Below are 22,422 nucleotides of genomic sequence, written 5' to 3' on the forward strand. Positions count from 1 at the left end.
GTCACTACTGATATGTTTTGTAACTCCCAAATATAAAACTAATTGAAAGAAAAACACGGGGAGACCAGGACAAACGGGTATTCTTCATTTCTACTTTTAGTGAGGTGCTCGCTTATGACGTGGTGGCGTGATAATGTATGCCATTCACGTACTTTTACACACATGTCATAATGATTATTTAAACAAAGAATGATAAACCAAACAATATATGTACTATTTTCACTAATTACTGGAGGAACTCCGCAGGTCAGGCATCATCTATGGGAATGAATAAACAGTCGACGTTTCGGGCCAAGACCGTTCTTCAGGGCTGAGATGGAAGGAAGAAGATGCCAGAATAAAAAGTGGGGAGAGGAGAAGAAGGATAGCACAAAGGTGATAGGTGAAGCCAGGTGGGTGTGAAAGGTCATGGGTTGGTGAAGAAGAAATCTGATAGGACAAGAGAGTGAACCAAAGGAGAAAGGGAAGGAGAAGAGGGACTCCGGGAAATGTGATAAGGCAGGTGAGAAGAGGTAAAAGGCAAGAGAGGGGAATAGAGGAAGAGGGGAGGGATTTTTTTTAACTGGAAGGAGAAATTGATATTCATGCCATCAGGTTGGAGGCTACACAGACGGAATATGAGATGTTGCTCCTCCATCCTGAGTTTGGCCTCATCTTGGCACAAGAGGAGGCCTTGGACTGACATGTCAGAAAGGGAATGGAGATCAGAATTAAAATGTTTTGCCACCAGGAAGTTCTGCTTTTAGCAGATGGAGCAGAGGTGCTCAATGAAGCAGACCCCCAATTCATGACGGCTCTAACCAGACACCAGGCACCATAGACAAACCCAGCAGATTTACAGGCTTCACCTGGAAGGACTGTTTGGGGCCCTGAATGGAGGTGAGGGAGGAGGTGAAGGGCAGGTGTAGCTCTTAGGCTGTTTGCAGGGATAAGTGCCTGGAGGAAGATTAGTTGGGAGGGATGAATGGATAAGGAAACTGTGGAAGGAGCAATCCCTGTGGAAGGCAGGGGGAGGAGGTAAAGATATGTTTAGTGGAGATGGCAGACGTTGCAGAGGATAACGTTGGATGTGGAAGCTGATGGGGTGGTGTGGAAGAAAATTAAGAAGACAATTAAATTTTGAGTTAATTGGCAGATGGAGTTCAACCCAGATAAGTGTGAAGTGGTTCATTTCAGGAGGTCAAATTTGAAGACAGAATATAGTATTAATGGTAAGACTCTTGGCAGTGTGGAGGATCAGAGAGATCTTAGGGTCCATAGGACACTTGAAGCTGCTGTGCAGGTTGACAGTGTTGTTAAGAAGGTGTATCGTGTGTTGGCATTCATCAACCATGGGACTGAGTTCAAGAGCCGTGAGGTAATGTTAAAGCTACACAAGACCTTAGTTAGACCCCACTTGGAGTACTGTGTTCAGTTCTGGTCACCTCACTACAGGAAGGATGTGGATTCTATAAAAAGAGAGTGCAGGGGAGATTTACAGGGATGCTGCCTGGATCGGAGAGCATGTCTTCTGAGAAAAGGTTGAGTGAATTTTGTCTTTTCTCCTTGGAGTGACGGAGGATGAGAGGTGACCTGATATAGATGTATAAGATGACGAGAGACATAGGTCGTCGGGATAGCCGGGGGCTTTTTCCCAGGGCTGTAATGGCTAACATGAGAGGGCACAGTTTTAAGGTGTCAAAGGTAAGTTTTTCACACAGAGAGTGGTGGGTGTGTGGAATGCACTGCCAGCAAAGGTGGTAGAGGCGGGCACAATAGGGTCTTTTAAGAGACTATTAGATAGGTATATGGAGCTTAGAAAAATAGAGGGCTATGCGGTAGGGTAATTCTAGGCAGTTTATAGAGTAGGATGCATGGTTGGCACAACATTGTGGGCCGAAGGGCCTGAAATGGGCTGTAGATTTCTATGATTCTAAATTTTGTTGTCAAGCTCGACTAGCTACGTATTGCTCAAGACTTGGGTCATGAGGATGACAGGGTAAGATATGGACGCTGTCTTGCTTGTATGAGCTAACAATAGCTAGATATAGATCATGCCAGTGATGAGGTATTGTTAACCTTTGTCCGAGACTGTCTAGCTAATAAAGGAACTGACTGTAAACGTGTAATTCTACACTGTTACACTGGTAACTTGCTGATACCTAAAAAGTGCTTCCTGAAATCGCTGACCAAAAGCTGTTGGCTATTGCCCAAAATTTACTGTATAAGTTTAAAAATGTAACCTGACATTGGTGGAGTCACAACACAATGGTTGCCCGTGATCACGTATTAAAGGGTTAACCTTAAACTGAGGTCTGTATCTTTATCTCCGCTCCATAACAGAGTAAAGTCTCCAACAGTAAATGGTTGCAAAATTGTTTTACAGTAAAATACAATAAATCAGGGTAAAGTCTTCGACAGGTAAGCACTTTATAAGGCACCGGGGAGGCCTCACTTGGCGTATTGTGAGCAGTTTTGGGCCCCTTACCTTAGAAAGGATGCACTGAAACTGGAGGGTGTTCAAAGGAGGTTCACAAGAATGATTCTAGGATTGAATGGCTTGTCATATGAAAAGCATTTGATGGCTCTGGGCCTGTATTCACTAGAATTCAGAAGAATGAGGGGTGACCTCATTGAACCCTGTCAAATGGTGAAAGGCCTTGATTGAGTGAATGTGGAGAGGGTGTTTCCTATGATAGGAGAGTCTAAGACTAGAGGATATAGCCTCAGAATAAAGGAGCATCCTTTAAGAATGGAGATGAGGAGGAATTTCTTTAGCCAGAGAGTGGTGAATCTGTGGAATTCTTTGCCACGGGCAGCCATGGAGACCGTCTTTATGTACTGTGTACTTAAGGCACAAGTTGATAGATTCTTGATTGGTCAGGGCATGATGGCATACAGGGAGAAGGCAGGAGGGAAGGAGATCAGCCATGATGAAAAGGCGGACAATACTCAATGGGCTAAATGGCCTAATTCTGCTCTTATATATTATGGTCTTATGGTCAGGACAAGAGGGACTCTATCACTATTATGATGGCGGGCAGATAGGGTGAGTGCAGATGCTCGGGAAATGGAGGAGATGCAGATGAGGGCAGCGTCAATAGTAGAGACTCCCTCTTGGTATTTATCCCCGTAAGCATTCTAAGTGCTACACTGCCCATACATCTCCTCCCTGACCTCCATTCAGGGCACCTGAGTACATATGGTAACATCTACATACTTCAAAAGTAAATTTTACTTTGACTTTTTGTCCATTAAATATCCTGGGTCACCAACATACGGGTATCAGTGACTGGGGCCTCGTGCTTCCAGAGCACATACGCTCAATGCCCGTTTTATTAGGAACCTCCTGTATCTGAAAACGTGGCCTCCTAGTGTATGTTCATGGTCTTCTGCGGCTGTAGCCCAGGCACGTGGCAGCAACTCAATGCATAAAAGCATGCAGGCATGGCCAAGAGTTCCAGTCGTTCTTCAGACCAAACAGCAGAATGGGGATGAAATGTGACTTTGATCATGGAATGATCATTGGTGCCAGATGGGGTGATCGGAGTATCTCAGAAACTGCTGATCGACTGGGATTTTCACACACAACAGTCTCTAGAACTATAACAAACAAACAAAAACCCAGTGAGCAGCAGTTCAGTGCGTGAAAACAGCTTGCTAAAGAGAGGTGTCAGGAAAACGGCCAAACTGGTTCAAGCTGACGGGAAGGCAACAGTAACACAAAGAACCGTGTGCTACAACAGTGGAGTGTGTAAGAGCATCTCTGAAGTCTGAACTTGTCAAACCTTGACATGGATGGACCACAAACATACACTCAGCGGCCACTTTATTAGGTACAGGAGATACGTAATAAAGTGGCCACTGGGTGTATACGACAGTAGTGTAATCCCTTATCAAAAGCAATTCCTCCTTTCCATTGATCTGCATACTGGGAGTGGTGACACAGAAGGATCTTAAGACTGTATTGCCTTGTGCTTCCAGGATTGGCATCTACTGAAAAGGGATGGCGCTCACACTCCTCCCTACAGTAGTGGGAGCCAGGCACGAATCAAAAAAATGTTGTTAATGAGAGAGGTCGGAGGAGTCTGGCCAGATTAGTTCAAGCTGACAGTAACTCAAATAAAAAGAGAGCAGAATTGTGAGTTCATGGTTTTGTGGAGCATTCAGAGATCTGATGGTGGGGTGTCATGCTTCTCTCTGATCACAAGGGGGCGCCAGAGTCCTCCAGATGCCTCTGATTATTAGTTGACTATTTTCACCTATGGACTCACTACCAAGGAGTCTACAATTCATACTCTCAGTATTACTTGTAACTTACTTAATTGTCATTATTGTTTGATTTTTGTGTATTTGCATGGTTTGCGTTCTTTTGCATACTGTTTGTCTTTGGTTCAAATTTGTTTCGTACCTACAGTGAATGCCCACAAGAAAATGAATCTCAGGGTAGCATATGGTGACGTGTACATACTCGGGTAATGAATTTACTTTGTACTTTAGGCGGAGCCAGAGAGAACAAGAGGGAAGGTGGAGCTGAGGAGAAAATTATTTACTGTACGCAGTGCCTGACCAAAGGAACAAATGAATACCCAAAGGAGTGTCCTGACGTGTGCAAAACGAGAAACAAAGGGAACCTAAAGCAGAGAGAAATGAGAGTTGTTAGGCGTAGAAAAACACACAAAATGCTGGAGGAACTCAATGGGTCAGGCAGCATCTATGGGGAGAAATAGACAGTTGACTTTGGGGGTCTGAGGGGCAACTTCTTCCACACAGAAGGGGGTGGGTAGATGCAGCAAGCTGCCAGAGGGAACGGTAGAGATGTGTACAAATACTAAGCTTAAACAACATTTAGGCAGGTAAACCATAAGGGAATTGCATTAACTCTGTCTCCATCTTACCCCGTCCCTTCTCCTCACCTCCCTCTGGTGCCCCTCCTCCCTCCCTGTCTCCCGTGATCTACTCTCTCTCCAATCAGATTCTTTCTTCTTAAGCCCTTTACCTTCTGCTATTTATTTATTTTCCCTCTTTATTATGTATTGCTTTAAACAGCTGCTGCTCAGCTAAGAAATGTCATGACACATGCCAGTGATAATAAACCTGATTCTGATTCTGTCATCTCTCAGCTTCTCACTGCATTCCGCTCTCCCCCACCCACCCACCTTCCCTCTCACCTGGCTTCACCTGTCATCTTCTAGCTTGTACTCGTTCCCCTCCCCTCACCCTCTTAAACTGGCTTCTTCTCCCTTCCTTTCCAGTCCTGATGAAGGGTCTCGGCCTGAAACAACCGACTCTCTACTCCTCTCCACAGACGCTGCCTGACCTGCTGAGTTCCTCCGCCATTTTGTGTGCTGGGTACTTTAATGCACAGGATTCTGCAGACACCTTCAATGCCTCCAAGGCTCACGAGAAAAAGACTGATTTCAGTCATAAAACAGCAACCCAATGTTTTGAACAGAGATCCCTAGTTGTAGAATTTCACACAAGGCCGAACACTCGCTCCTCAAGCACCCCTTGGGTCCTATCTGTTTCAGCTTCAGAGGAGTTAACACTAAAGATGACTGAGTGAGTTGCTCATATTTCCATTTTGCAAACCTGAAAATGCTGATTATCTTTTGTTTTATATGCTCAGTGGCCACTTTATTAGGTACACCTGTCCATCAGCTCATTAAATCAAATAAAATATCTAATCAGCCAATCACGTGGCAGTCACTCAATGCATAAAAGCATGCAGACATGGTCAAGAGGTTCAGTGGTTGTTCAGATCAAACATCAGTATAGGGGGAAGAAATGTGATCTAAGTGACTTTGACTGATCGTTGGTGCCGGCTGGTTTGACTATTTCAGAATCTGTTGATCTCCTGGGATTTTCACACTTAACAGTTTCTAGAGCCGGGGTTCCCAACCTTTTTTATGCTAGGGACCCCTACCATTAACCAAGGGGTATGTGGACCCCGGGTGGGGAACTCCCTCTCTAGAGTCTACAGAGAATGGTGCGAAAGACAAAAGTAGTCACGTGAGCAGCAGTTCTGTGAGCAAAAGCACCTTGATAGTAAGAGACCCGTCCTGACGAAGGGTCTCGGCCCGAAACGTCGACAGCGCTTCTCCCTATAGATGCTGCCTGGCCTGCTGCGTTCCACCAGCATCTTGTGTGTGTTGCTTGAATTTCCAGCATCTGCAGATTTCCTCGTGTTTGCCTTGATAATGAGAGAGCTCAGAGGAGAATGGCCAGACTGGTTCGAGCTGACGGGAAGGCGACAGTAACTCTAATAACCACACGTTACAGCAGCGGAGTGCAGAAGAGCATCTCTGAACACACAATGCATTGAACCTTGAAGTGGATGGGCTACGAACGCACACTCAGTGGTCATTTTATAAGGTGTCGGAGGTACCTAATTAAGTGGCTCTGAATGTATATTCCCATTTCCTTTTGACAGAGAGGAAGGCCATTATGCCCATTAAGACTATGCCCACCCACCCAGCCATTCTATTCCGACAGTAATTCCACCCCACCCCCAGATTCTACCCCGCGATCACACAACTGGGGCAATTTACCGTGGCAAATTAAACTTAGCATCCTGTGCCCGTTTGAAATGTGGGAGGAAACCGGTGATGGGCCGGGCTGTATCCGCCACTATCCGTAGCCTTTTCTGTTCAGACCACGCCAGTTCGGATACTTTCACTGGGCAGCTTGAGAAGTTTTCAAAGTTTTTGGATGTCATGCCCGACCTATGCCTCAGGTCTATACAGAGCCGATCCTGTTGCATTCTCTTTGCCCCATAAACTTTTCCTTACAATAACCCTTGATTGATACATCTATCTAATTTTGTCTTTAAAAATAATAAGATTCTGCTTCCACTACTGTTTGAGGAAGAGCACACAAGTTGAGTTTATTGCCCTGTGCACAAGGACCGTACGGTGACATACCAGAAGCAATTTGCTTGCAGCAACATGACAGTCATGTACAGAACTTGCATAAGTCTTGGCACATCTACAATGAGGGTGACAAAGGCTCTTGCACAGTACTGCATTTGTCACCGTGGAGTGAAGGGCAAGTTTGTAAGTCTGGCAGAAACAAAGGGTATTGGAAATGGCGAGGGTGATGCTCCGCGGGAGGTGTGTGGGACAGGTGGTAGAGGAGTGCCAGGGGCGGGTGAGGGTGGCGCGCGTGCAGGTACACACAGCCACGAGACTCCAGGCATGGTCATTTGATTCCAAACAATTGCTTTAAGATCATAAGATATAGGAGCAGAATTAGGCCATTTGGCCCATCAAGTCTCCCCCTGCCATTTCATCATGGCTGATCCAATTTTCGTCTCAGCTCCAATTTCCTGCCTTCTCCCGTATCCCTTCACTCTCTGACCAAACAAGAATCTATCAACCCTCTGCCTTAAATATACTGTACATTAGGAATTGGCCTCCACAGCTGCCTATGGTAAAGAATTCCACAGATTCACCACTCTCTGGCTAAAGAAATCCCTCCTCCTCCATTCTAAAAGGATGCCCCTCTATTCTGAGGCTGTGTCCTCTGGTCTTAGACTCCCCCTCCATAGGACACAACCACTCTATCAAGGTCTTTCACCATTCGACAGGTTTCAATGAGGTCACCTCTCATTCTTCTGAATTCTAGTGAGTACAGGCCCAGAGCCATCAAACGCTCTTCATATGACAAGCCATTCAATCCTAGAATCATTCTCGTGAACCTCCTTTGGACCCTCTCCAGTTTCAGCACAACCTTTCGAAGAGGCCCAAACCTGCTCATGATACTCAGGTATTATTGACCATTACAGAATGTCTCTCTGGTACTTCCCACCCCCACCCCTCTCCCTGCACCTTTTCCCCAACAATGATTCCCCTCTCAGTTCACAAGAGAGATGCCTCAACAACAGACAGTGATGCAAGAACCCATAACGTTCTCCCTGGTACATCGGTAGAAATTTGCAAGTCTTTGGTGACATGCAAATCCCAATCAGGTCTATCAGCACTCACATTTAGCATGATTTTATTTTACAGCTGTAGTACAGTTCAATACATAAAATTACTACAGCACTGTGCAAAAGTCTTAAGTCACCTTAATGTGCCTAAGAATTTTGCACACTACCGAATGCTTGGAGAACATACAGAATACAGATTATAGATACACTATGCAAGGTAGCAGAAATTAACGTGTTAGTGTGCACAGAAAAACGAGGCAGTCAAAACACTACAACACACACTAAATGCTGGTAGAACACAGCAGGCTAGGCAGCATCTATAGGGAGAAGATTTCAGGCCGATCCGAAACGTCGACAGCGCTTCTCCCTATAGACGCTGCCTAGCCTGCTGTGTTCCACCAGCATTTAGTGTGTGTTGCGGTTTGAATTTCCAGCATCTGCCGATTGACTGGACAGCTAGACTGGACTGCCAACACAGATGCCTTGTGCAGGAAGGCACAGAGTCGACTGTACTTCCTTAGAAGGTTGGCGTCATTCAATGTCTGTAGTGAGATGCTGAAGATATTCTATAGGTCAGTTGTGGAGAGCGCCCTCTTCTTTGTGGTGGCATGTTGGGGAGGAAGCATTAAGAAGAGGGACGCCTCACGTCTTAATAAGCTGGTAAGGAAGGCGGGCTCTGTTGTGGGCAAAGTACTGGAGAGTTTAACATCGGTAGCTGAGCGAAGGGCGCTGAGTAGGCTACGGTCAATTATGGATAACTCTGAACATCCTCTACATAGCACCATCCAGAGACAAAGAAGCAGTTTCAGCGACAGGTTACTATCAATGCAATGCTCCTCAGACAGGATGAAGAGGTCAATACTCCCCAATGCCATTAGGCTTTACAATTCTACCGCCAGGACTTAAGAACTTTTTAAAAGCTATTATTAATGCTTTTTGAGATAGTGATTTAGATGCATATCATATTTTTTTACTGAGTTAAGTATTGTATGTAATTAGTTATGCTACAACAAGTGTATGGGACATTGGAAAAAAGTTGAATTTCCCCATGGGGATGAATAAAGTATCTATCTATCTATCTATTTCCTCGTGTTTGCAAAACACTACAAGTAGTGATCCATAGTGTTCTGTTGCTAATGCAGGTCACCAAAGACTTGCAAATTCCTACAGATGTACCAAGGAGAACCCACGCTGTGAGCTTGCATCACTGTCTGTCACTGAGGCGTCAATGCACAGAATCGGGGAAAAAAAGCTGCAGGTGGTTGTAGATTTAGCCAGCTCCATCTTGGGCATGAGCTTCCCCTTCTGAGTACATTTTCAAAAGGCAGTGTCGCAAGAAGGCGGCATCCGTCACGAAGGACATGCCCTCTCCTCATTACAGAGGAGGTACAGAAGTCTAAAGACCCACACTCAATAGTACTTACCCTCCGACATCAGTTTTCTGAAACCATAAACACTACCCCACTAATTTGCTCTCTTTTTGCACTACCCATCTTTTAAAAATGTTTCTTATTGTAACTTAAAAGTAATTTGTTATGTACTGCTCTGCATTGCTGCCGCAAAATAACTCATTTTTTTTCTCTCCGTGTTTTGTTTTAAGTAGTTCAGTCTAGATGTTGTACTGTGTCAAGTAACACCATGGTCCTGAAGATCGTTGTCTCATTTTTACTGTGTACTGTACCAGCAGTTATGGTCGAAATGACAATAAAAGTGACTTGACTTGACATTTCACGTGTCAGTGATAATGAACCTGATTATCACCGATAAGATGCCACCTTCTTGAAGCAATGTCTCGTGTGAAGAGGGCTGTGTCCACGTTCCCTTGCCATGACGAAGCGCCGGAAAACTGCAGGTCACGTTTGCGATGTATAGGGTGTGACTGAGAGCCGCGGGCACCGCACCCTGGGCTGGGTAGCCCCCCTGGCGCTCCCCCAGCAACTTTGACCTTACGTTTATCTTGTTCTGTAGATGTGACTAAGTTATATTAGTGTTGATTTATGCTCGCCGCGTATTGCTGAGGCATAAAAACTAACTCTCGTGGTATTTCTACCCAGTCCAGCTGTTTCAATGACAATAAACTTCAAACTCCGACAGAGGCGACGCCCGGATCCGCTACACCGAATGGATACACAGACTCGGGGCCAATCAGCGCGGGGGAAGGAGGCGGGAGCTGAAGGCGGTCCTCCAATAGGGGGTGAAAGGGGCGGGGCGCCGCCGGCGGATTGAGCCAATAGGCGGAGGGAGGCCGCTGCTGGAGGTTCCGGAGCGGAGCGGAGCTGGGGCCGAGGACGAGCCATGATCCACAGCCTGTTCCTGATCAACGCGGCGGGCGACATCTTCCTGGAGAAGCACTGGAAGAGCGCGGTGAGCCGCTCGGTCTGCGACTACTTCTTCGAGGCGCAGGAGAAGGCGAGCGAGGCGGAGAATGTGCCGCCCGTCATCCCCACCCCGCACCACTTCCTCATCAGCGTGTACCGGGACCGCATCTTCTTCGTGGCCGTCATCCAGAGTGAAGTGCCGCCGCTCTTCGTCATCGAGTTCCTGCACCGGGTGGTGGACACGCTTCAGGTCGGTGCTGCCTTGCCCTCCGGGGATCGGCCTTGACCTTGAATCTGCCCCCCTCCCCCGGAGTGGGGTCTCACTATGAATGATCTGACCCCCCCCCTCTCCTGGGAAAGGCCCTCACTGTGAAAGATCTGGCCCCTCTCCCGCGAAAGGGTCTCACCGTGAGGGATCTGCCCCATTGGCAATCTGTCTCAATCGCGAGGGAGGGATCTACTCCCAACGCAGCCCCCGCCCCCCCCCCCCCCGGAAAGGGTCTCACCGTGAGGGATCTGCCCCATTGGGAGTCTGCCTCGACCAAGAGGGACCTGCCCCCTCCCCCTCAGATTGGTCGCACACTCCCCCGGGAAAGGGTCTTGCCGCGAATGGTCTGAACATTGCTTAGCTTGTAAAGATCTGGATTTTTCTGGTCCTTTGCCAATCCCCCACCATCCAGGCCGAGCGCCCTTTCTCCCTGTAACCATTGGGAAGGGGGTACAGGAGCCTTGGGCCCCACATTGCCAGGTTCAGGAACAGTTATTACCCTACAGCCATCAGACTCCTGTACCAGTGTGGATAACTTCACTCACTTCAACACTGAACTGATTGCACAACCTACGACTGTCTTTTGAGGACTCTACACCCGCAGAGTCTCAGATTTATTTTTTATTATATGCTTATTTTGTATTTGCAGTGTTTGTCTTTTGCGCATTGGTTGGTTGTCAGACCTTATGTGTTTCACTGAGAGACATAGCAGCAGAATCAGGCCTTTCAGCCTGTTCAATTAACTCTGCTCTGCCATTCCATCATGGCTTCTCCCTGTAATCTTTGATTCTATTGTAATTCTTTGCTCTACTGTGGAAGCTTCCAGAAAATGAACCTCAGGGTTGTATATGGTGACATATAAGCTATTTGATGATAAATTTATTTTGAATATTTAACCCCACACACCCATGCAGGTGCACATTCGCACGCAAGCACTTCAAGGACTTTCCCAGAAGAGTGGAGGCTGATGCAGGCAAGTGTAGTATTGATAGGATTCTACATTCACTTGAGAGTGAGTGAGTCTACAGCCGCAGCTCCAGGTTGCTGTCATCTTTTTCCTTGCAACTCCGAACAAGCCATTGCTACTATCCCCACTTACGGATATTCTCACCACGTTCCCACTGCACACTACGGGCAAGTTGCAGCGGCCATTTAATCTGCCAACCTGTTCACCTTTGGGATGTGGGAGGGAGCTAACCCACACTGTCACAGGGAGAATCAGAATCCGGTTTATTGTCATTCAGTGGCCACTTTATTAGGTACATGGGTACGCCTGTTCATTAATGCATAGACCTAATCAGCCAATCATGGGACCCCACATGATTGAGGACCTGTGTGTAAAAGCATATAGACGTGGTCAAGAGGTTCAGTTGGTGTTCAGAGCAAACATTAAATGGGAAAGAAATGTGATCAAAGTGACTCTGACCGTGGAGTGATTGTTGGTGCCAGATGGGGGTTTTTCAGAATCTGTTGATCTCCTGGGATTTTTGGACAGGCACAGCAGTCTCTTGGACTTACAGAGAATAGTGCGAGATAGAAGGAGATGAGTTATTAACTTCAAACTTTTTGCATAATCACTCATAGAATTGAACTGCATGTGCATGTAACGAGAGCTGTATAACTCATCTCCTTCTACCTTAGGCCACAAACTTCTCAATCACCGCTGCTGTGGACACTTTCTGGAGGTCCAAGATCCGTATGCTCCATGACCGCTGGACTAAGTGTGTAAATGTAGGAGGGGACTATGTTGGGGAAAAAAATGTGCTAGGTTTTCTAAAATTGACTCCTTCTACCTTAGGCCACAAACTTATCAATCACCCCTTGTACTCTGACATGAAGTATCAATTGAAATGACAAATATAGCTGTTTTAAAAAATGGCACATGATAGGGAAATTTCATGTTGACTTTCATGATCAACAGCCCAAGAATCTGTAAGATCGAACTAAAAGAAATCGGGAAGCAGAATCTTGCCCAGTGTTGAATGATCCCTAAGATGGACGTAACTTCACAATTTACCTCGTTAGGAACTTGCACTTTGTCTCCTCTGTAACTATCACACTTACTCTGCATTCTGTCATTGTTGTCCCTCAGTGCACTGCGATGAAATGATCTGTATGGACAGCAAGCAAAACAAAGGTTTATTTTCACTGTACCTTGGTACATGTGGCAATAATAAACCAATTTATCAAGTAAAAGATTGCTACAATTCTGTGCTGGTGGGCTCCGAAATGACCCACGCTGCCCTTCAAAGGTGCTGTGAAGTGAACTGGTGTATCCAGAAATGGGCTGACATTCAGTCCTGGCTTGGGTTCTCATAGTTCAGCAGCAGCCAGAATTTGCTGTGACAGTTTTTTTGCAGAACACCCCTCCCCCAGGATTTTTACTTAGAGGCATCTGTAATTGATTCCTTTTTGCAAATGATTGCTGGAAAATGAATTGAAGGTTGTCTCCCCTCATGAATTGTGGAACTGGAGGTGCTGAAAGATAAAGGTTATAAAAGAATAGCTTTATGGTTTGTTTTTTTACACGTACATCGTTTGTGTCAAAATCAAATCAGTGAGGACTGTTTTGGGCAGCCTGCAAGAGTTGCCACCTTTCTGGTCACAGCATAGCATGCCCACAGTTCACTCTCCCTACACCTTTGGAGCATGGGAGGAGTTCAGTTCCGGTGCCACTCTGTAAGGAGTCTCTGTACGTCCTCCCGTGGAATGCGTGGGTTTTCCCTGGGTGTTCCAGTTTCAAAGTCCAAAGAGGTACCGGCTAGGTTAATTGGTCACTGTAAATTGTTGCGAGATTAGACTAGGGTTATGGGCTTGAGGGCCTACACCATGCTGTATCACTAAATCAGGGGTTTATAAGCTCAGAATAAGGGATCACTGATTGAGGACAGGACGGAAATGAAGAGCGATTTCTGCATCCAACGAATGGACAGTGGAAGTTCAGTTGTTGACTTTGGTCAAGATGGATATTGATAATAAATTTTGAATTTAATACAAGGTGTCATCCATCATTAAGGACCGCCACCACCCAGGACATGCCCTCTTCTCATTGCTACCGTCAGGGAGGAGGTACAGAAGCCTGAAGGCACACTGTCAGCGATTCAGAAACTGCTTCTTTCCCTCTGCCGTCTGATATCTGAATGGACGTTGAACCCATGAGCAGTACCTATTTTTTTTGGGGGGGGGGGGGTTTTGCACTGCTATTTAATTTTAATAATATATATTACTGTAATTCACAGTTTTGATTTTCTCTCTATTATCGTGTATTGCATTGTACTGCTGCCGCAAAGCTAACAAACTTCACGATGTGTGCCGGTGATATTAAACCTGAATCTAATTTTACGAGAATCAATGCATACAGATACCTGAGCTGTGAACTCCCATAATATTACTAAATACAAAAATTTGGACTATGTATTTGTGTTGTTCCTACAAACAGCACAACTAGTTTTGCGTGTGTGTATGTGTCCTTGTAATAATTATTCTTTGTTCTCAGTCATGTGTACTTTTTCTGCCACTCATTACCACACTGTGGTGGTATGATTACTGTATCAAGTGGGGGTTTTTTGTGTATTTTCCAACTCGTGGACAAAATTGACTTGTGGAAGTCCTTTTTTTCTGTAAAAAGGGAACTAGTTCATAACTGGCAACTGTCGATATGGGGTTAGTTCAGGAAAAGTGGAACTAAGACAATACATCTGTGTGATCCTGTGGACGTGTGGAGGAAACGAGAGAAGCTCATGAGTATGCTTCTGTTAAGACCCATCACGTGGGAAGCAATTTATCAAACTATTCTTCACAGTTTTAAATATAAATTAATCTACTCCTGGTTTTTGTCTGAACTCTAAAGGTGAGCAAGGTATACAGAAAATATTGCTACTGCCTGAGAAACCAGCTTTGTAATGAAGTCAATTCTTTTGATCAGAACTGTAGCGCGGAAGACTAGAGATCCTAAACAAGTTAAAGTTTCTGGCAAAAGGTCACTGACCTGAAATGATATATCTGATTCTCTCCCCTCAGCTGCTGCTTGAACTGCTGAGTGCTTGCTACAGTTACTGTTTTTGTTTCAGGTTTCCATCGTCTGCAGTTTATTGGTATTTCTGAAACTAAATAAATGAGGTGCTGGTGGAGAGAGCAAGGGGTAAAAGAGCAGAGTCTTTCTCCGAGGGGCACTGCCATCTCTGATATCCTTAAATTTAAAGCCTTGGTGTCCCAAATCAGAACAGTAGGCAGCCAACAGTCACATGGCTGTGGTTTGAGATTAATCAAGGCTAATTGGTAACTGGATTATCATTGTTACTATTATTGCAATACTGTGAAAAGCTTGTGTTTTCATTCCATTGGATAGATATTTCCTTGCGTAGGTGTGCTAAGGTGGTATGAAAGGGGAAAAAGTTCAGAATGTAATATTACAATTACTGAAAAAGTGTGGTGCGTGTAGACAAATAAATTGATTAAATAGATTGCGAGATCTTTTAGAGCAGCTATACCCACCCTGGGGTCCACGGACTTCTCGATTAATGGTAGTGGTCCATAGCATTAAAACAATTGGGAACCCCTGGTTTAGAGTGTTGGGGGGGGGTCTATTGGAGAGACTTAAAACAGTGGGATAGATATTGTCGTTGAACATGATGGTATAGTATGTGGTGTCTTTGGAGACAGGAGACCCCAGCCGTGATGTCGACCTTTTAACCTCTAGGTTCAATCTAGCTCTTCCATCCTATATAGCCCTACTTTTTTCTATCCATGTGTCCATCTAAGAGTTTCTGAAATGCCTATAATGTATCTATCTCTGCCACCATACCACACACCCACCACTCTGTGTCAAATAAACTTGCCTCTGACATTCCCCTCCCAATACTTTCCCCCAATCATCTTCAAATTATGCCCCCTCGTTTTAACCATTTTGGCCCTGAGGGGGAAAAAGAATCTCTGGTTATCTGCTTATCTGTGCCTCTTATCATCTTGTACCCCTCTATCAAGTCTCTTATCATCCTCTGCTCCAAAGAGAAAAACCCTAGTTCAATCACTCTTTCTTCAGAAGACATGCTCTCTAATTTAGGCAGCATCCTGGTAAATCTCCTCTGTGCCTTCTCTAAAGCTTCCACATCCTTCCAATAATGAGGCAATCGGAACTGAACACAAAACTCCAAGGGTGGTCTAACCAGGGTTTTGTAGAGCTCAATATTACCTCGTTGCTCTTGAACTCAATCCCCTGACTGATGATGGCTTCTTAACAAATTTATCAACTTTGAGGGATCTGGGGATATGGACCCCCTAAGATCCCTCTGTTCCTACAAATCCTGCCTTTAGCCCTCATTCTGCCTTCAAATGCGACCTTCACACTTTTCCAGGTTGATCTGCCATATCCTCAACCCAACTTTGTATCCTGTCAATGTCCCATTACAACCCACAACAAGCTTGTGCACGACACAACTTGAGACTTTATAAGGCACTGGTGAGCCCTCACTTGAAGCATTGTGAGCAGTTTTGGGCCCCTTGTCTAAGAAAGGATGTGCTGACAATAGAGAGGGTTCACGAAAATAATTCCAGGATTGTAAGGCTTACCATATGAGGAACATTTACAACGGCTCCCTCGGTGTGTCAGATACCCTGAGCCAATAGGCTGGTCCTGAACTTATTTCCACGGTATAATTTACTTATTATTTAATTATTTATGGTTTTATATTGCTATATTTGTACACTATTCTTGGTTGGTGCAACTGTAACGAAACCCTATTTCCCTCGGGATCAATAAAGTATGTCTGTCTCATGACTCTGGGCCTGTATGCACTAGAATTCAGAAGAATGGTGGGGGAGGGGGTGAAATCTCATTGCAATGTATTGAATGTTGCAAGGCCTCGATAGAGTGGGTGCGGAGAGGATGCTTCCTGTGGTAGGAGAGCCCTAAGACTAGAGGATGCAGCCTCTGAATAGAGGGACATCCATTTAGAATGGGGATGAGGAGGAATTTCTTTAGCCAGAGCGGTGAAGCTGTGGAATTCATTGTACCAGGCGGCTGTGGAGTCCAAATCATTGGGTATATTTAGGGCAGATCTATATTTAGGATAGATTCTTAATTAGTCAGGGCATGAAGGGATACGTGGAAAAGGCAACAGACTGGGGCTGAGAGGGAAATGGATCAGCCATAATGAAATGGCGGAGCAGACTCGATGGGCCAAATGGCCTAAACCCACTCCTACATCTTATGGTGCAACTGCACCACCCTTTGTCTGATTATCACATTATCCAGCGCTTGGTGCTGCATTGCCGGTTTTAATATCTCAGTAGAAATTTAAACCCATTAACTGCATCTGTATATTTTTATGTTCTGAAGAACTCCTTTCATGCTGGTTTCTTTTCTCTTTAATTTCTTGTTCCAATGAACAATCAAACGATTATTGGAGTAAGGGGAATCATGAGGCTATCAGGCAGGAAATTAGAAGCCTAAATTGGAAACAGATGTTCTCAGGGAAAAGTGTGGAAGAAATGTGGCAAATGTTCAGAGGATATTTGTGTGGAGTTCTGTATAGGTATGTTCCAATGAGACAGGGAAGTTATGGTAGGGTACAGGAACCATGGTGTATCAAGGCTGTGATTAAATCTAGTCAAGAAGAAAAGAGAAGCTTACAAAAGGTTCAGAGAGCTAGGTAATGTTAGAGATCTAGAAGATTATAAGGCTACTAGGAAGGAGCTTAAGAAGGAAATTAGGAGAACCAGAAGGGGCCAAGAGAAGGCCTTGGCGAGCAGGATTAGGGAAAACCCCAAGGCATACTACAAGTATGTGAAGAGCAAGAGGATAAGAGGTGAAAGAATAGGACCTATCAAGTGTGACAGTGGGAAAGTGTGTATGGAACCGGAGGAAACAGCAGAGGTACTGAATGAATACTTTACTTCAGTATTCACTATGGAAAAGGACCTTGGTGATTGTAGTGATGACTTGCAGCAGACTCAAAAGCTTGAACATGTAGATAATAAGAAAGAGGATGTGCTGGAGCTTTTGGAAAGCATCAAGTTGGATAAGTGGCCAGGACCAGATGCGATGTACCCCAGGCTACTGTGAGAGGCGAGGGAGGAGATTGCTGAGCCTCTGGCAATGATCTTTGCATCATCAATGGGGACGGGAGAGATTCCGGAGGATTGGAGGGTTGCCGATATTGTTCCTTTATTCAAGAAAGGGAGTAGAGATAGTTCAGGAAATTATAGACCAGTGAGTCTTATCTCAGTGGTTGGTAACTTGATGGGGAAGGTCCTGAGAGGCAGGATTTATGAACATTTGGAGAGGTAAAATATGATTAGGAATAGTCAGCATGGCTTTGTCAAGGGCAGGTCCTGCCTTATGAGCCTGATTGAATTTTTTAAGGATGTGACTAAACACATTGAAGGAAGAGCAGTAGATGTAGTGTACATGGATTTCAGCAAGGCATTTGATAAGGTACCCCATGCAAGGCTTATTGAGAAAGTAAGGAGGCGTGAGATCCAAGGGGACATTGCTTTGTGGATCCAGAACTGACTTGCCCACAGAAGGCAAAGAGTGGTTGTAGATGGGTCATATTCTGCCTGGAGGTTGGTGATCAGTGGAATGCCTCAGGGATCTGTTCCGGGACCCTTACTCTTTGTGATGTTTATAAGTGACCTGGATGAGGAAGTGGAGGGATGGGTTAGTAAGTTTGCTGATGACACAAAGGTTGGAGGTGTTGTGGATAGTGTGGAGGGCTGTTAGAGGTTACAGCGGGACATAGATAGGATGCAAAACTTGGCCGAGAAGTGGCAGATGGAGTTCAACCCAGATAAGTGTGAGGTGGTTCATTTTGGTAGGTCAAATATGATGGCAGAATATGGTATTAATGGTAAGACTCTTGGCAGTGTGGAGGATCAGAGGGATCTTGGGGTCCGAGTCCATAGAACACTCAAAGCTGCTGCGCAGGTTGACTCTGTGGTTAAGAAGGCATATGGTGTATTGGCCTTCATCAATCATAGAATTGAATTTAGGAGCCGAGAGATAATGTTGCAGCTATATATGACCCTGGTCAGACCCCACTTGGAGTACTGTGCTCAATTCTGGTCGCCTCACTACAGGAAGGATGTGGAAGCCATAGAAATGGTGCAGAGGAGATTTACAAGGATGTTGCCTGGATTGGGGAGCATGCTTTATGAGAATAGGTTGAGTGATCTCGGCCTTTTCTCCTTGGAGCAATGAAGGATGAGAGGTGACCTGATAGAGGTGTATAAGATGATGAGATTCATTGATCGCGTGAATAGTCAGAGGCTTTTTCCCAGGGCTGAAATGGTTGCCACAAGAGGACACAGGTTTAAGGTGCAGGTTTAAGGAGATATCAGGGGTAAGTTTTTTACTCAGAGTGGTGAGTGCGTGGAATGGGCTGCCGGCAACAGTGGTGGAGGCGAATATGAAAGGGTCTTTTAAGAGATTTTTGGATAATTACATGGAGCTTAGAAAAATAGAGGGCTATAGGTAAGCCTAGTAATTTTTCAGATAAGGACATGTTCGGCACAACTTTGTGGGCCGAAGGGCCTGTATTGTGCTTTAGGTTTTCTGTGTTTTCTATGTAAATATGACCATCAGACAAGTTATATTCTCCCCCCCCCCCCCCAACTTCTGCATCCATTGGAGCAGTTACAGTGTTGCTAGAAAGTTTGTGAATCCTTTAGAATTTTCTCTATTTCTGCATAAATATGACCTAAAACTAGATAAAGAGCACCCTATTAAATAATAACACAAAACCATTATACTTATTCATTTATTTATTGAGAAAAATAATCCAATATTACATGTATTTGTTGGAAAAAGTATGTGAACCTTTGCTTTCAGTAACTGGTGTGACTGCCTTGTACAGTAACAACTTCAACCAAACATTCCTGGTCATTGTTGATCAGTCTTGCACATCAGCTTAGAGGAATATTAGGCCATTCCTCCTTACCAAACTGCTTCAGCACTGGGATGTTGGTGGGTTTCCTTGCATGAACTGCTTGCTTCAGGTCCTTCCACAACATTTCTACAGGATTAACTCGGGCATTCCAAAACGTGAAATTTCTTCTGCTTTAACCATTCTTTGGTCGACTGACTTGTGTGTTTAGGGTCCGTTGTCTTGCTCCACTTTCTCTTAAGCTTCAGTTCACGGGCAGATACCCTTACATTGTAGAACTTGGTGGCACAATTCCAAATTCATAGTTCCATCAATGATGGCAAGTCGTTCTGGTCCTGAGGCAGCAAAGCAGACCCAAGCCATGATACTACCACCATGTTTCACAGATGGAATGAGGTTCTTGTGCTGGAATGCAGCGTTTACTTTTCGCCAAACAGCGCTTCTCATTTAAGCCAGGTAATTCTATTTTGGACTCATCCATCCACAGAACATTCTTCCAATAGCCTTCTGGCTTACCCACGAGGTCTTGAGCAAATTTTAGAAGGGCAGCAAAGTTCTTCTTGGAGAGTAGGGACATTCTCCTCGCAATCCTGCCATGCACACCATTGTTGTTCAGTGTCTGCCTGATGGTAGACACATGAACACTGACATTAGCCAATGCCAGAGAGGCCAGTAGCTCCTTAGATGTTACCCTGGGGTTCTTAGTGACCTTCTGGAATATTACATTGTCTTGTTCTTGGAGTGATTTTTGTTTACTCCTGGGGAGAGCAACAACTGTGTTGAATTACCTCCATTTGTACACCATCTGCCTGACTGAGGACTGGTGAAGACCAAACTCTTTAGAATAGTTTTGCATCCATTTCCAGCCTGGTGAGAGCATCAACAGCTTTTTTTCTGAGGTCCCCAGAAATCTCCTTTGATCGAGGCATGGCACACTTCCAAAAACCTGTGTGGTGAAGACCCAGGTTTATGTTCTTTAAATAGGGCAGGGTTTCCCACACTCATGCCTGATTGTCACCCCTTTGATTGAAACACCTGACTCTAATCTGCCTTTTAAATGAACTGGCAATCTGAGAGGTTTGCATTCTTTTTCCAACAAATACATGTAATATTGGATTTTCTTTTCTCAATAGATAAATGAACAAGTATAATGTTTTTGTGTTGTTTATTTAATTGGGTTCTCTTTAGTTTTGGGACTTGCATGAAGATCTGGTCACACTTTAGTTCATATTTATACAGAAATAAAGAAAATTTTAAAGGGTTCACTAACTTTCTAGCACCACTGTACAGTGACTGAAGGATATGTGTTTACTTTGGATTCAGAAAAGCAGACTTCAGTCCAAGAGTAAATGAGATTAGTATAGAAGGATAGTGGGATAGCATGGATGAAGTGGGACAAATGGTCTGTTTTGCACTGTATGTTTCTATTACTGAAGCATCAAAACCTCCAGAGTTTAATGCTGATTTTCACTGTTTGTTCCTTCCTCTGTCTGTCCCATTTTGGCTTCCAGATCTCTGAATTGGATTATCGCCTAAGCACTTAAAACAATGCAGTTACGAAATGACCCAGAGTGACAGGTAGTTCTAAATCGGCCTGTCAGGGCTTATCACATGTTTTGGAACATCAGATTAGGGACGTACAAGCTGCTGCTGATGTTTTTGTGATCTGTCTCTGTGTGTTGAAGGTGCTGGAAGACTTCCAGAATGGGACTACACGCGGCATCTGTGAATGTTCCTCGAAGCCAGCTGGCAAGACCGAATGCCAGGAATTGGTGTTTGTACAGTGTGTGGTAGGAGAGGAAAGGGAAATCTGTCCTGGGATACCATAATCTCTACGGAAAGACAAACGATGAGGACGAGAAACAGTGCTCTTGTTTAGTCAAAGACAGTGTGGCTTTTGAACCATAGGGCTGAAAATAGGAGTCTTGAGATCAGTAATTAATGTGAAGTACATGATATAGTTTGTGGTTTGCAGGCAATGCTGGCATTGAGTTCTCCCATCGCTGCTGATATAAAAAGCCATTGTTGGCCTCCCCAGCTGATCCCTCATGTGCCAGTTTTTGGAATCACAACTTGTCATGTGATGTCATCTTTAAGCACTTCCAGCTGAAGTGAGAAGACTGCATTAGCGCACACTGCCACTTATTTTGTCTACTTTTCTGTTACGCTGCACAACGCCCCACTAAAGTGAGGGGCGTGCAAATGAAAGGCATTTTTCTGTATTCAAAAACTCACTGCATCTTGATGTACAGCAGGGGTTCCCAGCCTCCTTTTATGCCAAAGTTCAAAGTACATTAATAATCAAAATATTATACAGCCTTGAGATTCCTAGTCATGGAATAAAGAACCCCCCAAAAAATTTCAAAAAGTCCATTGAACGCACAATGTGCAGAGGGAGGAAATAACAAATCATACAAACAGTGAACACAAGCAAGTAACATTCTGAACTCGAGTCCAGAGAGTCCTGTCCATACACTCTTAGCTCAGCACAGAGCCAAGCAGTGAACTGAACTGGGCTGTCTTTTGCCTCCGGCCCCGATACCCTGACATTTTCAAACTGGCCCGGCGTTTAAGTCATCCAAACCTCGGGTTCAGTGGCTTTAATGCGCTCTGGGGCCTGGTTCCTGCTGCCTCAAGTCAGCCTGTTCCCAGCTTTTCCGATTTGGCTCAGCACTTTAAATCGGTCGAACTTCGGGTCTTCCTTGCTCTCGGTGACAGGCCCACTTCCTCGCCTCGGCTCTGCCAAGTCAAGTTGCCTCCCAAGTCCAGAGGGAAGTTATGATGCTGGCTTACCAGAACAAAGAGTGATTAACGAAGTGTTTAGTTGTTTTTCTTGTTTCATCGGCCACCAGCCAAAATTTGCTGAGATTCGTCAGCGCCTACCTTTAACCGAGGGGGTCTGAGTTGAGGTGTAGAGAATAACTGGCGCTTTGTACAAAACTGCTTTTGGATAGTCACTGGGATCTCCTATCCTTAGTTTGAAAATGGTTCCAGTATAATTCTGATTGAGTCACTGTGTCCGTTCACTCACCCCTTCCCTGC

The 22,422-nt window shown here is 44.9% G+C and overlaps 1 protein-coding gene across 1 annotated transcript in view; it reads left to right on the forward strand.

Moving 5' to 3' along the window:
* The first annotated feature begins 10,137 nt into the window (after positions 1-10,137).
* The window catches only part of LOC140735126 (AP-3 complex subunit mu-2), a 48,905-nt gene continuing 36,620 nt past the window's right edge, over positions 10,138-22,422 (forward strand). Inside the window, exon 1 of the mRNA XM_073059922.1 lies at positions 10,138-10,477. Coding sequence (XP_072916023.1) covers positions 10,205-10,477 — 273 coding nt within the window. The 5' untranslated portion in view covers positions 10,138-10,204. The remainder of the gene's footprint in view (positions 10,478-22,422) is intronic.

The sequence above is a fragment of the Hemitrygon akajei genome, chromosome 1, assembly GCF_048418815.1.
Source record: "Hemitrygon akajei chromosome 1, sHemAka1.3, whole genome shotgun sequence".
In the NCBI taxonomy this organism is placed as follows: Eukaryota; Metazoa; Chordata; class Chondrichthyes; order Myliobatiformes; family Dasyatidae; genus Hemitrygon; species Hemitrygon akajei.